The sequence below is a fragment of the Rhineura floridana genome, chromosome 2 (genome assembly GCF_030035675.1).
Source record: "Rhineura floridana isolate rRhiFlo1 chromosome 2, rRhiFlo1.hap2, whole genome shotgun sequence".
In the NCBI taxonomy this organism is placed as follows: domain Eukaryota; kingdom Metazoa; phylum Chordata; class Lepidosauria; order Squamata; family Rhineuridae; genus Rhineura; species Rhineura floridana.
This window is the reverse complement of record NC_084481.1, coordinates 156108677-156126771: the sequence shown is the minus strand read 5'-3', so window position 1 is coordinate 156126771 and position 18095 is coordinate 156108677. Positions and strand designations below refer to the sequence as shown.

Below are 18095 nucleotides of genomic sequence, written 5' to 3'. Positions count from 1 at the left end.
CTGGGTAGCCTTGGGTAGCTCACTTTCCCTCAGCTGAATTACCTCACTCAGAATTTTTTGGAGGAAGAGCTAGATAGAAGAGCAACCGGGAAAAGAAAAGGGAAAAACCACCACCTGTCCTATCCTCAGAAACATACTGCTCCGGCCATGTTTCTTTTATGATTAATGAATTTGAAAGAAAACATTGCTTTTGCTGGGTCAGAGCTGTGCTGGCTTTTTCCCCTCCACCCTCGCCACCTCTATCCCAAAGGGCTTAGTACCACTTATAAAGCCATACATACGGCAGGAGGGCACTGCAGCCTTCAGAGGAGTCGCTGCCACAGCCACTGTGGGCAGAATCCATTCCCAGGCATCTATGTGTGGTCAGCAACAGCCAACTGGTTCCAGCAGGCACCTTCCACCTCCTGGCAGCCCTCCGCGTCCTGCATGGCTGGAGCAAAGCACCTGGCTTGGCGGTCTCACTTGAGTACCGCTGCTGGCTGAAGCATCTGTAGCGGCCTTGAAGCCCATAGGCTGCTCTGCTGTTCACAAACTCAGCAGGTAGGAGGTGGGAGGACCTGCGGCGCAGATAATGAGGGTCTCGCAGGAGAAGCCTCAAGTCAGCAGGATGCTGCACAGCAAAACCGGGACACACTGAAAGCTCAGTTTGCAGCTCCTTCCTCTCCTGCTGTGCTCTGAGGCCAGATTCTTCAGAGCCTGAAGAGACAGTTTCCTCACTCCAATCACTCTCCTCTAGACCCTCCTTAGGGGATTCTGAGCTGGAGCTCTCAGTGTAAGGCGACTGCCTCCTTCCCTCTTCCTCATACACTTGGATGAGGCTGGCCAGCAGCAAGGAGGGCCCTATGAGATGAGTATCTATGGTGCGTACTCGCCCCCCACGCTTCTTCTGGACAGAAAACCTAGGGCTCAGGCAAGGGGTAGTGGTGCTGGATCGCCTCCGGGAACTTAACCTATGCCTGCGCCGGGAGCCCAAACAGGACAGCCCTTGCAGTTGAGCACTGGATCTGCGACGGTGTTGTACTAGTGAGGCAGAGGCCTGGCCCACCACAGAGCGCCGCCTTGCTTTGCTGGCAGGCAGGGCCACCACATTGGTGCGCTGGGGCCCTGGTGACACAGTCTTCTTCCTGAAGTGCCTTTTGAAAAAGGATTCCATAGCGAATGGGGGCTGTTAACAAAGAAACCAGGCATTTTAAATGAGGAGTTCACCCTCCCATCTACCTAACGTGGCCTTCAAAATTTAAACACAGAATCATGGGACATCTCAGACCCCAAGCACTACAAGTACGTGTACAGCAACTCCTCCCCTCCCTTCCTCTCCAAGCATCAGCCAACTCTTTCAGGCCATAACCAGTCCTGCATCAATTTTCCAGAATGAAACAAACCATTCGGCTCTAGAATCCTCTAACAAGGTGGAGCCAAGGCACCAAAAATATCCAATTCACCACACAGTGCTAAGGGATGGGGAGGAAGAGAGAGAAAGATAGAAGTTCCACTTACGATAAAATATGGTGGCTGTTTACTGAGGAAAGTATGAGTTAGAAAATTAATACTGTTATTATTGTACTTGGGGCCAATTTAGAAGTACTTATTGGTGTGAAAGATGCAAAAACTGCTAACAATGCTCAAACCACTGACATGTGGATCTTGGTAGTTCCCAACATGAACTCTGAAGCACATAGGTAAGATCTAAGTGTCAATTATTCAATGGTTTATACTAAAAGGAGATGCTTCGGTTCCATGGATTTTACCATCTGCTACACCCTATAACAAGTAAAAAATTTTTTATATACACTCAGGTACCTCAACCAGTCTATAATTTTGCAATAAAAGAAGAAGAAGCTAACATTATACAAGGTGGGATGGGCCGCCAAGGCTTGCCAGTCCTGTACTGGCCCCTGGCCCCTGAAGCAGGCCCCAATCCATACCAGGCACGCAACAGCCAGGTAATGACTGCTGAGGACACCTCATTTGGACACTTCCTGGAGACTCCATCTGTGGGAGAAGACGACTAAAGGAGATGGAGCTCAAGGGAACCAAGGCCTCATATGGCAGTTACCTTGCATAAGCATTCTGTCACGCAATCTCTTTCCACAGGAAACAGTTAGTGATCCCTTTAGATTTCCATTTAACCCCCCACATACAGCAATGAAAATGTTCTTGTCACCCATATCTGGCCAGCCCAATTTGTTTATTATACAATATTATTTATTTATTTATTTAGGTTGCTAATTACACAATTTGTGGCATTTCCTAGGAACTGCTCCTTGCACATGCCACAAAAAGTTGGAAAAGGAGCAGTGGAAAGACCTTCTTGCCTTGACATTTGCTTGTGGCACAACATAATGGTAATCTATTGTTCTTGTATTATTTATATAGTGATACCAGTATGCACAGAGTGCCCTTTCAGCTGTTCCATAAGACTGAGAACACAGCAAAATATACTAAAGAGTTCTATGACAGGCCACTGTGTCACACTGGCCCTGTTTCTGCTGCTTCTCAGTTAAAGTTATGAGGGGAAATCCTTGTTTTTCTCCCAGGTCTTGAATCCTTAGCAGAACAAAGCCCTCTCCCTTAGTCTGTAGAATTCAGCTCTGCTTTGAGGATAACACAATACCCCATAGTCAGCACAGTCAGCAGAAGGAAGGTTAAAACTACACACACTTTCTTGGGAGTAAATGCCAGTGGTTTTTTTCCTCCTTCAGTTCAATGGAATATATTCTAAAGGATTGCTGCCTTATAATTACACACACACACACACACACACACACACACACACACACACACACACACACACACACACACTTTTATTTAATTTTTCAATGAGAAAAAAATCAACATGCAGTTCTGTAATAACTTTACTCGTACCTCTGACACTCAAAAGACCTTTCAGAGGCATTGGTGGTTTAAGGTGACTTTCCTGACATAAGACAGGAAGGGAAGCCATGTGGTCCTGTTTGACTACTCCGCTTATGCACCTACTATAGTAGCCTTCCCCAACCTGGTGGCCTCCAGATATTTTGGATGATGATGTTGATTTATTAGATTTGTTAGTCACTTGTTACCAGAAGGTCACTAAGCAACTTGCAACACTGTTAAAAGACAGATAAATGCATAAATTGATAAATGTACCAATAAAAACAGGACTATAAGCAGAACTACAGCTGAACATCTAAAAGACTAAAGTAATGACAGAAGATTTATGTAACTTCAAAGTTGATAATGAGGACATTGAATTTGTCAAGGATTATCAATACCTTGGCACAGTCATTAACCAAAATGGAGACAATAGTCAAAAAATCAGAAGAAGGCTGAAAAAAATGAGAGAACTAGAAAAGGTCCTCAAAGGCAAAGACGTATCACTGAACACTAAAGTCAGGATCATTCAGACCATGGTATTCCCAATCTCTATATATGGATATGAAAGTTGGACAGTGAAAAAGGCAGGTAAGAGAAAAATCAACTCATTTGAAATGTGGTGTTGGAGGAGAGTTTTGTGCATACCATGGCCCACAAGAAAGAAAAATAATTGGGTGTTTGAACAAATTAAACCAAAACTATCACTAGAAGCTAAAATGAAAAACTGAGGTTATCATACTTTGTACACATAATAAGACGACATGATTCACTAGAAAAGACAATAATGCTGGGAAATACAGAAGGGAGTAGAAAAAGAGGAAGGCCAAACAAGAAATGGATTGATTCCATAAACGAAGCCACAGACCTGAACTTACAAGATCTGAACAGGGTGGTTTACAACAGATGCTATTGGAGGTCGCTGATTCATAGTTGCCATAAGTTGTAGTCGACTTGAAGGCACATAACACACACACCATAAAACTGAACAATAAACAACCCCATAACAGCCAGAGGAAGTTTTGGCAGCGCAACAACAACAAACAATATCAAAAGCCTGGGAAAAAAGATGTCTTTACCTGGCATCAAAAAAATGTCAAAGGAGGCACCAGTCGGACCTCGCTGGGGAGCACATTTCACAGATGGGAAGCCACAACTAAAATGGCCCTGTGCTGGCTGGGGCTGATGGGAGATGTAGTCCAAAATATCTGGAAGGCATCAGGTTGGGAAAGGCTGTACTGTTTACTTCCAAGCAAGCATGCGTAGTATTGCAGCTTTAACACTTAGAATCTTGGCCCTCATCCTAGGGAATAATGTCATTAGGTAAAATTCAGATTTCTCTCGCTACAAGTAATCAGCAAGCAATAATGACACAGGTTACTTGTCACTAAATCTTTCTCCAGACTCATCAAGTGACCACCTTTTTCTAGTCTTGTTCCTATGCTTTTAGCAGTAGCTGAGACTAAGAAATCATGTTAGTGAAGTTTTTCCCCATTGCTTTACCTCATGCTAAAAAAGTTTTATCTATATGTCTGGTTGCTTTTAAAGGTATAGAAGTAGAGTCATAAAAAACAATGGTTGCAACTCAAAAGACCAGCCTTCTGTTTAGGCACTAGCCTGGTAGCTATAGACTACAAGAAACTGCATTCACGCAAGTGAGCAGACTGCAGAGAAGGGGTGGATTGCTCTGTCCCTCCTCTGTGCACAACACAGAAACAAAGTGGGCTGCCACAGGAGGGTAGCCCGCTCCCTTCACATCCAGAATAGAAATGCAGCAACATTTCAGTCCCTCCTTTGCCAGTCCCCAATAGGCTAGTATTGGGGGGGGGTGTTAGCTATTTACAAGGCTGCCTAAGACTATCCTTTCACTCCAGTAAACTGAATGTTACTAAACATTCTCAGCCAAAAAATGCACTGAAGATCAGTAAAAGACCATCAGGGATAACTGACTCCCAATTTTAGAGTCTGTGTAGTGTGACCATGGGTAGGTTTATTTGGAAGTTAAGTCCCACTGAATTCAGTGAGATTTGCTCCCAAATAGTTAGTAAGAGTACACAGGAACACAGTATGTGGGGGGGAAAGTTTTCAGTCTATGACAGTACAGCATGTGCTGGTACTCTGCCAGAACCTTGTAACACTATTATTATGGCATAAGCTTTCATAGACTAAAATTCACTTCATCCTGCATCTGATAAAGTAACCCCTTGTCCACAAAAGATTCCGCCACAATATGTGTTAGTCTTTAAGGTAGTACAAGACTCTTAGTAGGTTTTGCTGCAACCGACTAACACAACTACCCCTCTGGAAGTTGTCAAAAATTGATTCTCGAAACAGGTCTGTTGTTTCAAATTACAACTGGTAATGTTAATTTAGATTGTTAAATAGGTCACATTCTCTCCATTCGCCACTCCTTCCCAAAGCAAATCTCAGACTTGGAATATGTGAGGTAATAAGAAAGGAAATAGATCGTCTCAGTATGTGCAAAGTATTTTTTAAAATATCATTAAATTCACCATTAAAATGAACTAGAATTTTAAAACACAGAGAAGGAAAAACTAAGAAAATAACAGGCAAGGTAATGACAGCAAATATTACTGATTCCTTTCACTCCTCCTAAAAGTCTGGCCTATGAAAAGAAGAAGGAGGGGAATTCAAAAATCTTGCTTCTTCTCAGATGATCAAAACCTGTCATACTTTTACTACCAAAGCTTGTTAGCCTGTTGCAGCAAATACAACAGCCTACTTGTAGCACCCTGAATTTACTTATTATGGCGTAAGCCTTTGTGGATTAGATCCTGCTTCATCCATTTCAAGAACTGTTGTTTTCAATTGGGAAATATAGAGAAAAAAATTATAAACAGTGAGGCCAAATTGCCATTAAATGCAATGGCATTTAATAGAGACTGTGACAACTCAATGTATAGTAGATACGTACCATTTCCCTCAGCTGTCAATCTTATTGGTGTTTTAATTGTTTGAAATATGTTAATTGTTTGAAATACATTTTAATTACTTGTTTTTAACCATTTTATTGACAACAAAAGTTTTTTGTAAACTGCTTAGAGATCTACATTCAAGGGGTTAAATAAATTCCCTCATTGCTAGAAAAAAAGGAAGGTAGAGCAGACTTGCTTCTTACTAGAGGACTGGTAGAATACTGTCTGCACATTTTCCTTTATATCTCAAGAACCATCAGGACTAGACTTTTTTAAAAAAAATGAAAACTAGTAATTAGGGCTAGCTGATTCTCCATAGGCACAAGGTGGCATATCTAGAGTTTTGGCAAAACCTGGGAATCTGGGCAGCATGGCAACTTTAAGAACTTTTAGTGCAACATATTATATGTGGTGCCCTCACTTTGTAATATTCATGACACACGTGTCCTTTTCCTATCTCTGAGGTAAAGAGACTAGGGCTATATTCATACAATCAGTTACTATGAGAAACTACACTTCTGTCAAGTGAAGGCCTTAAAGAAACCAGCATGATTTTCACAGCAGCTTTCTACAAAGGAGAGCTAGGATTCTTATCATACTGACTAGGTTCAAACCTTGTATCACATTGGCAAAAAACCTCATAAATAATTAAACGTTGCTACCAACAAAGCCTATACTGCATTTTGCCACACTGAATGGTCTGATCTATACAGTTTGTGCAAATGAGAATGAAAAGCTTTATGTCTCTGATATTAATAGGCTTTTATTATTATTCATGATAATTACAACTGTTGTTATATTTATGAATCACCCTTCGTTGAACAGATCTCATGACAATGTACAACAAAAAACAAAATTACATCTGGAATTAAAACATATACAAAAATAAAATATCCATAAAGCAACAAATGATAAAAAACTGCAAAGCAGCTGTTGTTTATCTCACTGAAAACGGCCCATCACATTTGCTGATAGTGCTTTTAATCCACACCAAATCTTTGCAGCAGGAATAAGAATCTCTCTCTCACACACACACACATTTTGGAGTATTTGAATATGCTGCATAAAGACATCTTACACAATTTGTTTTTGATATCCGGTGGTGAGAAGGGACAGTTTGAGGTAGGGGGAGGGAAGGGGGGGGAGAGAGATAACTTCTTTAAAGGCCCTGATTCCTTTTGCTCAGTTTTGCATTCAGATCATTAACCTCTTCACTTAACAAGGCCTGGGGTTTGATATGATAACAATCTAATCAGGGTTGTGATAGGCTTTTCTTAATGGAACATGTTTTCTTGACAAAAGGCAGTTGAAGCTGCAATTAAACAACCAAGCTGGCCAAGACACACAAGGCTTGTTCCTTCCTCTCAGGCTTCTAACAGGAAGTGTGGCTGCAGCAATCAAGTTCTACACATTCCAGCATCTCTTGCCTTATTCCTCAGAGGGCTAAACAGCTTGTTCCATCACACAAACTTCACTGCCATTCTCAGGCATATCAAAGGCTGCAAACTGTATTATCCTAAATCTAAGGAAGCTTCCAAACTATTGCTCTGGACTGTCTAACACCCTCCCCTGCATATACCAGGCCTAGCAATTCCTAGTTACAACCCCCAACTCAGGAATCTTGCAAGTCATCAGAAAATTAACTACAAAGGCCCCAGCCAGCAGTGCCTCCTCTGTGCCAGAGCAAACTGTGTGTAGAATATTCCTGCAGCCTTGACTTTACCATTTACCCTTAGGATAAGACACAAAGCTTCTATTAAATGCAGCTAGTTTGGGACTGATTTACTTGCAACACAGGTTAAGGAAGGTCACAGGAATGTCCATTTCTCTCCCTTCTAAAAAGCAACAGTGTGCTAAGAGAGCATATTACAGGGACGGCAGACCCTTTAGTCTGCCAGATGGGGTTTTTCCTATAACATCAGCTGCTAGCGTCCCCAGGATCAGTAAACTGCTAAAAGTACAGGGGCTATTAATAATCACCACTGTTGACACAGGGATCTTGTGGGTTCTGTTCACTATCGCTTTGCCATCAGGACGCAAAAGAGGCTTGGGAAGCTTGGCCAGGGATTTCACTCCAATTCCTGCACAACTCCCATGCCAGAACTTTCCTTCAGCTTGTGTTACCATACAAGTCTCCTTACTCCCACACCCTCCTGACATTCCAAGATGTATTTTCTCATATACACAGCTGCCTCACCTCCCCCCTTGGAGATCCTCTTTCCATTCTATTTATTTATTTATTTATTTATTTATTTGTTGTATTTATATACCACCCCATAGCCGAAGCTCTCTGGGCGGTTTACAATAAACTTGTTTCCTTATGACCTGCTCATTGAGCATTCATCCAGATATGTTTGTGGGGAAGTGAGATGACATTTTGTTAGGGAAGTGTTATCCCACACTTTCCACAGCAATGTGCAGGGAAGGACAGCTTAACTCTCTCATCAGCTGTTATGATCCTGGTGAAAATTCCCCATCTCCCAATAGCTGCCACCAGTCCTGGGAAGGAAGGTCCTGTTGGAATCAGTGGGAGCTCTCTTACGGGGACTAATAACAGCTCCCAGGAGAAGGGAATCAAGTTCTACACATTCCATTCTAAATGCTTAGGATTCCATTCTAGCTGGGCTGTTGCATCTCCTTCCTCTTCCTTGCATCTTCTGGACCTGCTAATCATTGCATAAAGTGCAGCATTTGCATCCCACCACTGTTTGCCCATGCTGCATTTGTTAAAGGCATGCGGAAAGGTGGAGGGCTTTCCTTGCTATGATTACTCTCTGGCCCACGCTCCACCAGATGCAGCACACAAATTAGATGGGCCATTTGCGGTTGATCTACATGACTGTGAGCCACAGTGGTTTGAGGAGGAGGAGGGTGTGCGCTTCTCACAGGGACTTTCCCTGACTCTACAAAGTCACTTGGTCAGGCCGAGTTCCGCTACCACTTCCCAGTGAACATGGCATATGAGTCATAAACCACATGCACCAACCTGGCACAAGAATGTGAAGCCATATGTGCAGGGGATGATCCTTGAGACATAAAGCCTCTTGAATCATCTTAGCACTCAAATTCTTGGTTATTTGGAAGGGATATGTTCAGCATTTGCCTGAACAGAAGTTGTCCCTCCCCCTTCTGTCTTTTAAACAGAAAGGATGTAATTGTTAAGCTGCCAAAAAAATTCTGCAGTACACAGACAGTTGTCATCACAAGAAGCCTCCACAGCTTGAGTGCTTGGCCTTCAGAGTCAAGCTTGCACGTACATGACAGCCTTGGGAGGAGAGAGAACCAAGCTGACCATGTGCACGCAGCAGCCGAGTCCTATTTTAGGGCTTGCTGAAGAACCACAGCCAAGTGCCAAGGCCTGCTGAAGGAGCAGGTGTGTCTGCTCACGCTCAGGCTTGCTACCGAAGAAAACAGTATTAGTAGTAAATGGGATAACAGAAGCATTTTAACAGCCCACAGCCAACTATCTCTACTGATGAAGGACTTCTGTTCTCTCCTGCAGCTAAACAGGACTCACACTAGCAGCCAAATAAATAATTATACAGTTACATGAACATTCTTGAGATGAATGTGCAAGAAGCCTCTATGCTAGGAGAGGAAACCTGTAGTCCTCCAGAAGGTGCTGGACTGCAACTCCCATCAACCTTGACCATGCTGAATAGGGCTGATGGGAGCTGGAGTTCAACAACATTTGCTGAGCAACAACTTCCCCACCCTTGCTCTATGCATTTAGCCTTAGGGTATGACTGTTACACTTTTAAACCATCATTGCTCCTCCTTCCAAAGACCATGGATACAGTATTTTTGTGAAAATGCTTAGGAATCACTAACCCTTATCACAAAACTACAATGCCTGGTCTGGGTACCATGTTGAACATTAAATGGATTAGAAACTGGATTAAATTTGCTGTGCAGGCACACGTTTAATTCATGTGCATCCTGTCTATAAGTGCTGAAGTAATTCTGGTGTGCATCAACACCAAGAGGTCAGTGAGGACAGTCCTACAGTAGGAATCAAAGAGTGCTGTCAACTTGCCCAGCATTTCATTATTAACAAATATCTGTTTTCATTTCCCATAAGACACACGTAACTCCAGCCAACTATATCAGGAGCTACCCATTTATTTCTCTAGAAACCAACTGACCGGACAAACAGAACCCATTATCTTCTTAAAGTGTGACCTCAAAATCTATCAAGGTACAAGTCCATAAGTCATAAAGAACAGCAACGAAGCAAGCTGCCTAGGGAGGTTGTGGAATTTTTTCTTGGATATCTTTTTCAGTGAAATGATTAGAGACAAGAAGAGCCGAAAAACACCAGTAAAAATTCAGAAAAAAATTCCTCCCCTGAAAGCCCCTTTTTGTTCGGTTTTTCTGGGAAAAAAATGGATTATTTAATATCTCCTTTTAGAATGATGAAAATATGTTTCAGACAAGGTGTCCATATATTTACTCCCATAAAATGGTTTCTACAAACTATGTAATCAGAAGACTATGTACGGGATCATTACAACCCCTTTACATTGAGGATAAGCAAGTCCTGAGTTGTACAATGAAAATGCAACTCTAAGTTCCAAGAGTAAGATGCATTTCTGCCTCTAGGAGGCACTGCTATTGAAACAAGCAAAGGAAAGATGATTCAGTCCCTTCTTTATTGAGAGCTCTCTCTTGTTGGCATAGTTGGTTGATCTGTTTGTGTCCTCTTGACTAAGCCTCAAAGGACTGGGTGGACATAAGTACAGAGCAACACGAAGAAGCAGGAACTGATAGAAAATGGGACTGATTAAATTTTATGTAGCATTCTTTGAGTCTCCTCTCACGTTTTCTCAGCTCTTTCTATGGAAATTAGTGTTTTATGTCTGCTTGCCACTGTGGAGGACTGAAGAGACATAATAATTGTCATAATATATAATAATTTCCTTTGTTTTACTGTAATGTTAATGGTTTCTTTGTTTTTTATTGTTTTTAACTACTCCTCATAAACTGGCAAAACTAAAGAGATGCTAGGTTCCTTACAGTTCAGCAGCTGTAAATGTAGCTCCATTTGTAGCAATTTTAAAAGAAGTCAATTCAATTGGTAAATATTGTCTGAATAAGCTGTACTTTTAATATATCAAACATGAGAATTTTATGGCAAACCAAGTTATAAATAATATATCTTATGTTCCTAAATAAAGTGACTTTCGATCAGAAAAGGATGCTAAAAATATAATAATTAATGCATATTTTCAATTTCCCCCCCAAATATCCTTTTTCCCCCAGGGAGAAACACACAGGTTTTTTCCATTGCTTATTAATGTCCGGAAATTTTATGTCTCTAGGAAGGATGGATATGCATCTCTACTAGGTATCAAATAACTTATCCAAGTGTTGGACTAGGTGCCTTTCTGGGGAACTTCCAAGAGGGTGATTTTGACTGAACAAGTCTATTTTTAAGACTGTGTAACTAACCAAAGCAAACAGTACAGGGATGGCTTATTAACTGGGGGTACTGATGGTCTGACGGTAGTCAAAAGAGAGACACTGACCTTATTTTGACATGCCATAACTCCTTACCTTTCCTTCTGTTTGCCTGAGGGAGCAACAGTATTTCTTAGCTTGCACTCTTAGTAAGGCAGAGAAAATTTGTACATAATTCTTGTTTTATGTTTGTATTCACTTATATCTCAAATCTCCCATCAGAAAGCTTACAGCAGTTTTCCCCAACCTGATGCCCTTCATATTTTTTTATTAACTATATATCTCTCTTTTTACAACATGGCCAATAGTCAGGGATGCTGAGAGTTGTAGCCCAAAATATCTGGAGAGTATTGGGTTTTGGAGGCCTGGCTTGGAGTAGTTTACAAGAGGCTACCAACAAGCTCTGTCCAGCCAGCATCCACTTAGCTCTGTCTTTGATGGTGTGTATGTGTAGCCTTCATGGAGACAAAGGGGACTCTTAAAACAGGATTGCAGGATCTATCCAACAAAAGCACATCATTCTATTGTTCATCTCATTTGTTGTGTGAAGAAAGTCCCTTGCTACAAAAATTACCTGAGACGCAATGGCCTGGCCATCCTCCTAATTCCCTTTCTATATAATGATCCTGTTACTGCTACTCCTAGTTGGTGCTAAATTTATAAACGTGCCAACCAATAATCTGCAATAACTTCCTCAGAGCAATTTCTACTGAGACATGCATTTAATGCCCTGAAGCAAGGTTTGCTGACATCTTTCCTACCCCAGTCACTGCATATGCTTTGGCCATTCACACAGATTGCTACAGCCAGCTATCAACAGGGCAGGGGGGCATAATCCACATCTTTTGTCTTGCCAAGCAGAACACCATAACTGTGACTTCATTAAATATTTATTGCCAACACCCTATCCAATAAAGTTCTGAGCTTCTGAATGCTGATGTACAACTACCTTCTGTTCTACAAGTCAAAGCCAGCAAATAATTGTCTCTTAAAGTCTTGTAAATAGCTCTTCTTAATATCATTTTGTATTTCCTGGCTCCAGTCTGCCAAGTAACCAAATATCTTCAATCTTAATTTTATAGTGATGCTAAGCTAATACCACAAGAATACTAAAATGGTTTTGCTTTGGCTGCAGAACCAGATCCACATAATCACAACAGGGAAGGGATGGAAGACTCCTGGTTCCGCAGCTTCTTTCCTTATTCATATATCATGCATAATGTACTGCAGCAGGACATGATCTTACCACTTAGTTACCCAAGATCTTGCAGAAGGGCAGACATTCTTCAGATACATGCATGTGCAAACATCACATAGATAACCATCCAGACTAGGCAAGACATGCTTTAAAATGCATTCACTGTCATATTTAAACAATGCAATTTACACTAAAATAAAATGTTAAAAGGCTGCACTGTAATCAGAAGAGACCAGTAAAGCAATGTTGTACGGTGTGTTATGAAAGGTGTGCTAGTAAGGGCTTAACTGGACCCACAACTCACCAAGGCTCAGCCCTACATCCAATTTCCAATGGCAGGAGGGAACATGGAAAGCAATGAAGGAGAGTTGTTCTGGAGACATCCAGATGGCATTGCCCATTTCCTAAATAACTATACCCCAAGCACCCCATATCAGCAACAAGAGCAAAGATCAGATGTTGCAACTTTCATATTTAGCTCAAAGAAGTATAGGAAGCCGCCTTATACAGAGTCTAGCTCATTACTGTCTACACTAATGGGCAGCAGTGGCTCTCCAGAGTTTCAGATAAGATTCTCTCCCAGTCCTACCTAGAGATGCCAGGGACTGAATCTGGAACCTTTCATACGCAAAGTAAATGCTCTACCACTGAGCCATGCCTCTACCCCTGCTCCTCTCATTAGATGTTAAACACTTGTGCTACACCCAAACGGCTTAACACTAATATTGAGCTGAAGTGACACAAAGTATAGGTTTTGCAAATATTTTCTCCCAAGTAGTGCACCCTCCATTTCCCTTATTTTAGGGAGGGAAGATGCTGAAAGTCTTCAGTCCTCCATATAAATACGTGTCCACCTCCCCCCAAAATTGGCCACAGCATAGGGTACACTCCCCACAGCTACATGTCCTCCCTTCAGCACTCCCCTCCCAATCTCCTTTATAGCTTGATTGCATTGCAACCCCAATTGATTGCTGCTCTGGCATTATTTAAAAAATTGCCTTCTTCATAGAAACAGTAAGGTCACAATTTAGGGTTGTATTAAATTAAGTCCTACCCAGAGTGAACCCATTAAAATTAATGAACCAAAGTTAGTCATGTCTATTAACTTTAATAGGTCTACTTTTGAGTAAGAGAGCTTCGGCTATGGGGTGGTATATGAATGTAATAAATAAATGAGACTACCACTGAATGCCACCAGTAATCAATTAGACTTGGCTAGATCATAATATTACTCAAGCCAAATTAAAGTTGTAAGGAATGTTCTCATTCCAAATAGTTGTTTTTTTGTTTGTTTGGCCAGCCTTCTGCTGTCATCATTGCCTACCTGGCTGGCTTTGTGAAAACTTCACTGTTTATTAAACTTAAAGGAAGGAGTTAGATTTAACAAGAATGATGCCAAAACAGCAGATGATTGGGGCTACAAAAAGTAGTAAACAGCATCAGAAAAAGAACCTTTTTCACATCCAAATTTATTTATTTATTAGATTTATATCCCGCCCTTTCTCCCAGTTGGAGCCCAGGGTGGCATACAAAAGCACTAAAAACACTTTAAAACATCATAAAAACAGACTTTAAAATATATTAAAACAAAACAACCATTAAAAACATATTAAAACAAAACATCTTTAAAAACAACTTTTTAAAAGGTTGAAAAATATATTAAAAAGTAATTCTAACAGATGCAGACTGGGATAAGGTCTCTACTTATAAGGCTTGTTGAAAGAGGAAGGTCTTCAGTAGGTGGCAAAAAGATAACATAGATGGTGTCTGTCTAATATTTAAGGGGAGGGAATTCCAAAGGGTAGGTACCACTACACTAAAAATCTGTTTCCTATGATGTGCAGAATGGGCCTCCTGATAATGGTATCTCAGGAGGCCCTCGACTGCAGAGCGCAGTGATCGACTGGGTATATAAGGGATAAGACGGTCTTTCATGTATCCTGGTCTCAAGCTATATAGGGCTTTGTACACCAAAACTAGAACCTTGAACTTAGCCCCGTAGCTAATAGGTAGCCAGTGCAATTCTTTCAACAGTGGAGTGACATGATGGCAATACCTTGCCCCAGTGAGCAGTCTTGTAACTTCCAGACCAACCTCAAGAGTAGCTCCACATAGAACACCTTACAGTAATCCACCCTGGAGATTACCAGTGCATGGACAACAGTGGTCAGGCTTTCCTGGTCTAGAAACGGCTGCAGCTGTATTACCAGCCAAAGCTGGTAAAAGTCACTTCTAGTCACTGAGATCACGTGGGCCTCTAACAACAAAGATGGATCCAGGAGAACCCCCAGACTATGGACCTCCTATTTCAGAGGGAGTACGACCCCATCCAAAGCAGGCAACTGACTGATTATCTGAACTCAGGAACCACCAGCCCAAAGAGTCTCCATCTTGCTAGGATTCAGACTCAGTTTATTTGCCCTCATCCAGCCCACCACCGAGTCCAGACAGCGGTCCAGGGCTTGCACGGCCTCTCCCGATTCAGATGATACGGAGAAATAGAGCTGGGTATCATCAGCATACTGCTGACGCCTCACCCCAAAGCTCCTGATGACCACTCCAAAGGGATTCATATAGATGTTAAACAGTGTGGGGGCAAAATGGTACCCTGTGGCATCCCACAGCACAACTACCAGGGGGCTGAAAGACAATCACCCAATGCTATTCTCTAAAAATGATCCTGGAGATAGGATCAGAACCACCAAGTCAGCCCAGAAGGACACCATGGTCAATGGTATCGACAGTTGCCAAGAGATCAAGTAAGAAAAACAGGGTTGCACTCCTCCTGTCCTTTTCCCAATAAAGGTCATCCATCAGGGTGACCAAGGCTGTTTCAGTCCCATAACCAGACCTGAACCCAGACTAGAATAGGTCAAGATAATCTATTTCATCCAAGAGTACTTGCAGTTGCTGCGCCACAACTCTCTTGATCACCTTCCCTAAGAAGGAGGTATTTGCGAGCAGGTGGTAGTTGTCACAAACCAATGGGTCCAGGGTGGGCTTTTTCAGGAGCAGTTGAATCACCGCCTCTTTCAGGGCAGCTGGAACCACTCCGTCCCGCAATGATGAGTTGACCACACACTGGATCCACTTTGGACAACCCCCCACAGCAAGCTTTAATAAGCCAAGAAGGGCAAGGGTTGAGAGGACACGTTGCTGGCCACATCGTTGCAAGCACCTTGTCCATGTCATCAGGCCGCATCAACTGAAACTGTTTCCAAGAAGTTGCAGCAGACGTTGCACTCAACACCTCACTGGGGACTACAGTAGACGTGGATAAGGCATCAAGATTGTTATGGAGACAAATAACTTTACCCTCAAAGTGCCTTGCATAGAATTCACAGTGGGCCTCTGAAGGATTTCCTGGAGCTGATGTCAACAGACCCCTGACAATACGGAAAACCTCCACTGGACAGTTACTTGAGGATGTGATGTGGCAGAGAAGTGGGCCTTCTTTGCTGCCCTCACCGCCACACAGTAGGCACGGTTATGTTTTACTCATGCCCGATCAGCCTCACAGCACGCCTTTTGCCACTTGTGCTCTAGACATCATCCAGCCTGTTTCATTGCCTTTAGCTCACTAGTGTACCAAGGTGTAAACCAGGCTCCACAATGCTGGAGAGGGCGCAGCGCAACCGTGTCAAGAGCCCGATGTGCCTCACCGTTCCACAGTGTGACAAGGACTTCAACAGGGCCATCTGTTCTATCTACTGGGAAATCCCCCAAAGCATTCAGAAATCCTGTGGATTCCATTAGTCCGGGGGCAGACCATCTGAATCTGTCCATCACTCCTGGAGGGGAGAATTGGAGCCATGAATCTAAATTTGAAGTGACAAAGTAGTTTCTCAGTGCTATTTAACACTTGTGCACCTCAGCTCATGAGCTCTGAACACAGAGACCCTGCTATTTAAGATTCTAAAAGCCTGGTCCAAAGTGCCTCCTTATTTTTAACTTTTGTATATGCCTCTTTTTAGGGCATAGTCCTCAAAAGGCAAAGTCCAACTTAAAGGGAATCCAATTAAGATATATTTGAATGGTAGAAAGCCAAAGAATCCAGAATTGTAAGAAAACACCATCAGGAATCAAGAGATATGTGGTGCTGTCAAGCCTTAGTTGCCCATGTTTGCTCAACATACATCTTTGACATACATTGCTCTGAAATTTTGCTTGTTGGCAGTATTAGCCACTATTAATTCTCCACAACTTCCTCTGACATCACCAGACTTTTCCATCCATCTTCTCATTTCCCAGTACCAACACCCTTTCTTCCCCTTTGGAGAGTATAAAAACATCAGGAGATGGCAGATCAACACCATCAAAGAAAATCAGAAAGGAAACAATATCAAATATGCAGTACAAGTCAATATTATACCATGATGGCTGAGCCTATCCAAAAGCATGCTTACACTTTATGGTGGAGGCAAATTATAGGAAGAGTAAGGCCACCATGACCACAGTAGATATTGGATTTTTAAATTATCTTTTACTTCATAAAGATGTTCCATAGCTTATTTGGGGAGAAAATAGAGCAAGCTTTACCACAAAGATGCAAAGCAAGGAAAACATTCATTTTAGTTTTATTTATTTTAAAATTTTATATCCCACTTTTCATCATCTGGTTCTCCAATTGACACAACATTAAAAACAAACAATATACAAAATTTAAAACATAAATTAAACCACAAAGATTTAAAACCTCAGTTTTAAAATCTGGAAAAAAATGAAACAAAAACACAAGAAAATTTTGAAACAGCAGAGAAGCATTCATGATGCAAAGACCTCCTGAAATAAAACAGTTTTAACCTGGTGTTTGAAACTCAACCTATCTGACTTCTAATGGGAGAGAGTTCCACAGAGTTGGGCCCACAACAACGAAGGCAAGACATCTTGTTGACATTAGTCATGTTTCTGGCCCATTTTAAACCCTTGATCATCAAGAAGAATAAAGAAGCCCGTGAAAATACAGTAATTGGCTATTGTAGGTATCCATTTGGCCAACATGTGCTGACTACTGGTTTAGTCCTTTCCTATGATCTGTGTACGCATGTTATGGTTGCCACGTGGGGGCCATTTTCAGTTACTCCACATGCTGGCTTCCACCATTTAGCAAGCTGCTGCTCAAATTCAGAACAGGCAATTTTCAGCACTATTCTAAACTTCAGTTTTGCTGTGGCATGAAGAAAAGTCACTTCATCCATGTCAGAGGAGAAAACCATATGACACACAGTTAGCCACTGTACATGTAGCTTGCCACGTGGCATGATTTAAACAGGATATAGTGGCCCCTGTTCAAACCAGTTCCGAACTAGCTGATACACCACTATTATTAGCATAACATTTTCCATTTTCACCATAGCACTGGTATCTTGGGAGGACTAACATTCTTCGATCCCTAAGCCCTGTCTGAAAAGTTTCATGCAGTGTTAACAGGCAGCAGGTATGCCCTGGAAACTATGGGTAGTAAAATGTAGTTTGGGTGCAAGAAAACTAACCTGCAGTCTACACACTATATGGCTATCCCCTGCTTTGGAAATACAAATACAGTTCTTGTCTCACACAAGTAAATTCAGACAGATTTTGCCAGAGTGCCTTGCTCTTTACAATTGGTTTGTGTAAAGTAAGCAGCTGTTGGTTCACAAATCCCTTGA

The 18095-nt window shown here is 41.9% G+C and overlaps 1 protein-coding gene across 16 annotated transcripts in view; it reads right to left on the bottom strand.

Moving 5' to 3' along the window:
• DGKZ (diacylglycerol kinase zeta) overlaps positions 1–18095 on the bottom strand; it is a 170319-nt gene that overhangs the window by 52505 nt on the left and 99719 nt on the right. For 2 of the 16 annotated variants that reach the window (XM_061610870.1, XM_061610869.1), the window contains one exon: positions 282–1165. The exons of 12 other annotated variants lie outside the window; for them this stretch is intronic. In XM_061610870.1, the coding sequence (XP_061466854.1) occupies positions 282–1153 (872 nt within the window). In that variant the 5' untranslated portion in view covers positions 1154–1165. Of the gene's footprint in view, positions 1–281; positions 1166–2865; positions 3090–18095 lie in introns of those variants that run through there. 2 more of the 16 variants (XM_061610871.1, XM_061610883.1) reach the window with 2 other exon arrangements.